This window comes from Vitis riparia, chromosome 1 (genome assembly GCF_004353265.1).
Source record: "Vitis riparia cultivar Riparia Gloire de Montpellier isolate 1030 chromosome 1, EGFV_Vit.rip_1.0, whole genome shotgun sequence".
Classification (NCBI taxonomy): Eukaryota; Viridiplantae; Streptophyta; class Magnoliopsida; order Vitales; family Vitaceae; genus Vitis; species Vitis riparia.
Genome location: NC_048431.1, coordinates 20,454,035 through 20,460,892, shown reverse-complemented (window position 1 = coordinate 20,460,892; position 6,858 = coordinate 20,454,035). Strand labels below are relative to the sequence as shown.

The 6,858-nt window shown below is 31.2% G+C and overlaps 1 protein-coding gene across 1 annotated transcript; it reads right to left on the bottom strand.

Annotated features, from left to right (window-relative positions):
- Positions 1–951: 951 nt before the first annotated feature.
- On the bottom strand, positions 952–1,410 carry LOC117920945 (nuclear transcription factor Y subunit B-4-like). Its single transcript, XM_034838661.1, has one exon. It carries the CDS (start codon positions 1,408–1,410, stop codon positions 952–954), a length of 459 nt encoding a protein of 152 aa, XP_034694552.1.
- Between the last annotated feature and the right edge of the window lie 5,448 nt (positions 1,411–6,858).

Below are 6,858 nucleotides of genomic sequence, written 5' to 3'. Positions count from 1 at the left end.
GGCTAGGGTTAGACGTCGGACGTTGGGTTGCAATCATGATTTGGGGGAGATTTAAAAAGTTTGTTTTTTCTATTTAGAAAAACCAAATATTTTGGTTTTTTCTATTTAACCAAAAATTTTTAAAAATCAATCATAAGTCATCAAAAACTAGAAAAACAAACGACCTAAATTCTGAAAGCAAATTGCTTTTAGCAAAAATCCAAAAAAACAAGCGCCACCTTAGAAGCAACCTGAAAAGTAAAGGACTAACAGACCACTTAGCAAATATGAACTTATAAGACATAATCATTTAATTTAAGGAAGGAAATGCTCATTAGGCAATGGGTTGAAACCAATTTCTTTGGACTAAACTATGTTAAGCCATAGCATAGGACTAGCTGAACTAATTAGTTTCTATATATTTAGGAATTGTTTACAAGAATAGTATAGACTAAAATACTAAAGTGTCTGAGTTAAATAAATGTGTTCAAACAATAAACCCTAACTAGCTGGCTAATTAAGTGAGGAAAATTTGTTCATAATTGATTTTTTTTTCTTTTCTTTTTTTTTTCCTTTTTAAGAAAGGAACTGATCAACCTTACATGGTCTTGAACTGTGATACCCAACACAGCAAAATTCAAGATTTCACATTATTGGGTTGACTATCATCCAATATATGAGAACCAAAGTTACAAGACAGAACAGAACAATCTTTCATCTTGTACAGATCTTCTTCCCCCTTCATCCAAGGAAGAAGAAGAAGATGAAAGAAGGAAAGAAAGCGAGATATGTGAAAAACCCCTAGATGCAGAAAAAGACACAAAGCACCTTAAACTTAGAAAAAATCCACAAACTAAAATCTTTAGGGACAGATTCCACCCATATGCGAAAAATCTCAAACTCTCTAGTTTCATAGTCTTGTGCATCACCATCATTATTGTTATCAGCATATTGCTACGTAATAAATATTGATCAAGATAGCTTTGTAAGAGAGCTACTACCATTTTGATCAGTAACTTTGAACAATAATAGCGGAGTGGGGGTTTCGGTCTGTTTCCCTGCTTGGATACATTTATAGTTTGATGCTCCAGATTTGGCTCGAGTGCTGTGGACTTCGTTTTGGACCTTTTGATTGACTCTTTCTCTTTCAAACTCCCTGTATTTGTGTAAATACCTAACCGTAGCCCCAGCATAGTCATCAAGTCCCAGAGCACTCAGTGCCCAACAAATGTCATCTACAGTCACCGTCTGTCGGTCCTCCTTTCTACACTTGGCAGATGCTTCACCAGTAACGAACTTTATAAATTCAGATACACATTCTTGCACTGTTTCTTTGGCTTCTTTGGAAACCTTGGCCCCCGGTGGTAGGATTTGCTTCATGATCCGACCCACGTTGGCAATAGGCAGCAAGAGATCCTGCTTATCAGCCATCTCTAAAGGCAAAAAAAAACTATCTTGATTGTCTAAAAACCCAACTTCTTAATCTCAATTATGGACGTGCTTCTATCAAAAAAATTTATCTATTTGTATATGCATGTGCATATGTGAATTACAATGCCATGGAGCCAATAAGATCCCTATATATCAAATAGTGAATCACTATGCTCGAGGTCAGTCCATTAGAATAAATAATTGTGATATTCTTGATGGTATATTATAAATGTTGGTATCTATACATAGCAACTGAATACTAGAATGAGCAGTGATTCACAATTCCTCGTTCAGCTAATGTGGCCCAGCTTTAACAGTAATTCAACAGAGTAAACAAATCAAGATCCAATAAGTTTATGCCGAGCCAGCTAAGCATCTTCCTACTTTCTACTCAAAATTGGGGAAGAAATGCTTTTGCAAAAAGTAATATAACTGAAGCCTACAAAGGTATAGTACTCCATCATAGTAGAAATAGTCCCCTCACCCATTTAATCTTCAATCTTAATGCTTCCAAAGTCTGTAGAGTTGGTCCAAAAGTAGAAATTAAACCAATGAGCTGCTGCCAATGTGTGTAGAGTTGGTCCAGAAGTAGTAAGCCAATGAGCTGCTGCCAATGTGTGTAGAGTTGGTCCAAAAGTACTAAACCAATGAGCTACATTTGCACACGCATGCCCATACATACGCCTGTTTAGAGGATGAATTTTAAATCAGATATTTTAGGAAGGTATAAAGGTACATAGAAAAGTTGAACATTACCTTAATGTAGATTCCTTTGAAACACCAATTTTGAGCACTTAAATTTTTCACTTCCAATTTTATTTTAAATCCTTCTTCAATATCCAGTTTTATTTAAGCATTTAGAGAACTAAAAAGAATCTTTCAGTTAAACCTAAACTCCATGCATTCTTCTCTAAATTGTTAATAACTCCCGTAATGTTAATTTCTGGACTCATCAATTCATGCAAATTTGAGGCCTTAGTAAAAAAATAAATAAATAAATAAAAACTGTAGTTTCAAGAAATTGCCAAATCTCTCAACAATTTCACCATTTGTTATTATTATTATTTGATAGGCAAACAAATTAAGAATGCATTAAACTTATTATTATTATTATTATTATTATTATTATTTACATATGTTTTACTATAAGTTGCATCAAAATGATTATTCATATGCTCAATTTACCTTCTCATGAGGATATAAGGGAAGGCCAGGGAAAAGTGGTGAAAAAAATCTATTTGCCTAGTACTATATTTGACGGCACTATAGCAAGGGGAACCATCCTCTCCCTCTCATTAATACTTCAAAAAATTGCTGACAAAATTCAAAATTTTGGAATTCCAACGTCTTCTTTATATGGAGTTCCTAAAAGAATGTCATGATCACTTGAAATTATCGAACTTAATTATTAAGTGTTCTTACTAGTTATAACACAATACACACCAAGGGTATATCACTTTTGCAAATATTAAAGACTTTTGGGCATGAAATTATTTCTTAAATATGACATTTAAGAGTTTTAAGTGAGTTAAGACAAATTGAAATTACAATCAACCATCATCTCAATCTCCTAGATAAGAAAAGAAAAAACAAAATGGAAAAACACTTATAACTATTGTAACTCATCAAATCATTTTTTATATGTTAAAACTCACTAATAAAAGAAGTTTCATTTTTGTTAGACCCTAATCTCCTATTGTACTTAGTTTGTTTTTTATATATAAAAAAAAAATCTAGAATTTAGTCTAAGTTTGGTTTTTTCAAACATGGACCTTAAAGAGGACTTACACTTTGAAAGAAGACATTGATACTTGAAAGTACCAAAATGATGATAATGACAAAACTATAATAACAAGATAAGTAATCTCTTGTAACATCATAGGATATATGAGAGTGCAATTGACTCTCTTTAGTAAAATAATAAGTTAACTTTAGACTTGGATTTTGAAGGAGTTAGTATGTTCCCACAATCCAGTGATCCCTACTAATACCCATGTTCCATGATAGCACAATTTTTTTGGGTTAATTGGATTCTTTGTTCGCATATATGCATAAAAGGAATTTTGGTAAAAACACAAGGTTGCACAAGAGCTTGTGAATGTTGTCTCTAGATTAGGACTAATTAATTAACTGGATTCCAATAAAGCTAATTAATTAATTAGGATCCAAGTAGGCTAGATTAAATTATTTAAGCCCTAGATGGGCTCAAGTTACATAAGTTCACTAAAAGCCTATATCTAAACATATTTTAAGGGTTAGGGCCTCACGTTTGAGAGTTTAGTCTTCTTGTTCACCCTTGAGAAAGGAGAGCCCTAGCCACCAACCATCTAAGAGCATTTCACCCCCTCGCATGCTAGGATTAGAAAAAAGAACCATGGGTGGAAGGCTATTAGTTTGAGAGATCTACAATGCATACCATGTATCTTAACCGATTGAAATCAATTTAAGAACATTTAGATCACATGTACTAATTGTTATCTTAAGCACCTAGATCTAAGATTTTTTTTTTTTTTTTTAACTTTTATGTTGCATAAATCTAGTATCCTTAAGATAGTTTTGCATGCACCCCAACAATTCAAGGTTTAGAATAGATTAATCTAGAGATTCCAACACTTTCTACAATTTTTCTCAAGTGTGAAAGTCTTCTCTTCTCTTATCATTTGTGATTTTGAAAACTAAGGAGACCCTCTATTTATACTTGTCCAAATAGACATATATATTCAAACAATTTTCTTTATTTCTTACAAATATTATTCTTTAATCAAAGTTAATATTTAGGTAAATTTTAAGACATATTTGGATGGTCTTAACCCTTGAAATATTATTATTTAATTAAAAATCAATTTTTAGGAAAGTTGAAATGCATATTTGGATATTTTAAATTTTAATTTTTAATGAGAATTGATACTTGTCTTTTCACTTACCAAACTCACTAATTTTATTTATTAATGAAAATCAACCGGCCAATTTTATTTATTTTGATAACTACATTTTAATTATCAACTTGTTTTCCTTTTGTGTGGGACTCATGTGAAATGTCATTATTTGATTTGATATAATTATATAAGTGTATAATTGCATACATTGATGACTCTTATGCACGAGAAAACACACATATGGAAAACTTACCTAACAAATATTAATTTTTTTTTTTAGGATTTGTTAATTATTAGTATATAATGAAAATCAGCTTATGATTGTGCCTGATTATCATTAATAAAAAAAAAAGTTACACTTAATATAATATAAAAAGCTTATTTAATTTATTGGACCTGCATTACCCATTATACATATATAGATAAAGCTTATGTTATTGGACTCCTTTAAGGGTTTTAACCTTCATTGACCATAGGAATGCATTGAACAGATGTTATGGGCAGGGCATCCATGAAGGAATATCCTGAAAACCCTAGAAACTTTAGGAAGTCTTTTGAAGACAATAGGAGAAATATTATCTATATATGCCCCTTTTTTTTTAATTAAGGCCAAGAGCAAGATTCTTCAAAATTCCATGCTTTCCTTTAACTTAATGGGCATCTTTCTATTTATTCAAAAAGAAAAGAGTACCTTCTAGTTTATGCTTAAAGAGTCCATGTGGAAAGTTTTGAACTTCCTTGCATTTCTTTTCTATTTAGAATAAATTTATTGACTCTTCTTCACAGGCGCATGCATAACATGTCATAGAATTTTTTTACATAAAATTAAGGGTATTTTTTATTACATTTTTTTTTTAAAGTTTGGTAGATGTCCACTTGGAAATGACTACCATTATCCCTTTCGTACGCTTCTTTTTTTTTATTACTTTAAAAAGTTAGGTCATCCAAAGTAAAAAATAATCATATCTTATCCAAAGCAAAAAAAAATTATAAAATAATCATATCTTATCCAAAGCAAAACAAATTATCAAGAATGTGAGTGGAAGCAGTCCACTTAAATCTTTCACACAACTATGAAGGAGTTGAACTAGGGATGAAAATGAAGTTGATTTTTTGGGTTAGTTTTTTCAGATATTCATCTCGTTCCACTCCAATGGATTTAGAATTAAAGTAAATGGATTAGTGATAAGTTTGAATGTTTTTTTGAAATCTATAATAGGTTCAGGTAGGTTTAGGTATTCCCTTGTCTCTCCCTATCATAATTATATATAAAATTAATTCTAAAAAATAATTTTACCCCTTTCGTCACTTTTTTTACTTTAAAAGTTAGGTCATCAAAAGTCGAAAACAAACATGACATTTTAGGTCACATCTTATCTAAAGCAAAAGAAATTATCAAGAATACAAGTAATGAGATAGCAGTCCACTTAGATCTTTCAAACAACCATGAGGGAGCTGAACTAGGAATGAAAATGTGGTTGATTTTTTGGATACCCATCTCCTCCCATTCCAATGGATTTAGAATTAAAGTAAATGAATTACTGATAGGTTTGGGAGTTTTTTTAAAATTCAAGACGGGTTTAGAGTGAGTTTAGGTATTGCCTAGTCTCACCCTATCCCAATTATATATAAAATTAGTTTTAAAAAATAATTCTACTCCTTTCATACTCTTTTTTTACTTTAAAAGTTAGGTCATCCAAAGTCTAAAAAAAAAAAAGACCTTTTAGGTCATATCTTCAAATCAAAAGAAATTATCAAGAATACAAGTGACGAGGAAGCAGTCCACCTAGATCTTCCAAACAACTATGAGGGAGCTGAACTAGGGATGAAAATGTGGTTGATTTTTTTGGTTGATTTTTTATATACTCATCTCCTTCCACCCAAATGGATTTAGAATTAAAATAAATGGATTAGTGACAACCGAGAAGTTTAGGATTTTTTTGAAATCCAAGATAAGATCTGGGTTTTGATATTGCCTTATCTCACCTTATCCCGATCATATAGAAAATTAATTTTAAAAAATAATTTAACCTAAATTTATTTCCCCAATTCTAATTGATATATATAACTATAAAAAGAGTTATTTGTTAATATAAAATATATTTACTTTTAATGTAATTAATTTTTTTAAAAATAATCCTTTTTTTTAAAAAGTCTTCTTAAATTTTTTTTAAAAAAATAAGTGGACGGATATGGAAATTTTTCATTCTCTTTCTTACACAATCTGTTTAATTATTTTATTAGGATGGGAATAAGAATTATTTTATTAGGATGGGAATAAGAATTATTTTGATTAATGGATAGAAAGGATAATACATCTAGAACCTACCCCTTTGACCCTCATCCTGGACCTGTGTCTTTATCATAAGCAGTCCACTTAGGTCTTCCAAACGACAGAGGAAGCTGAAGCTTGAGCCTTGGTCGGACAACATCACTAGTAGAAGTCGACCATCATTGGTAAGCATAAGGCAAACACAACTAACCTCCTACTCCTCTCAAAAGAGCAATAAAACTGCCACAAAATGGCCACCTTGAGTATGGGTATCCTTGTGCAAGGAACTGCCAACCATCT

What these genes read in the sequence shown, in the direction of transcription:
- LOC117920945 (XM_034838661.1), bottom strand. Translation starts at nt 1,410, where the DNA reads ATGGCTGATAAGCAGGATCTCTTGCTGCCTATTGCCAACGTGGGTCGG.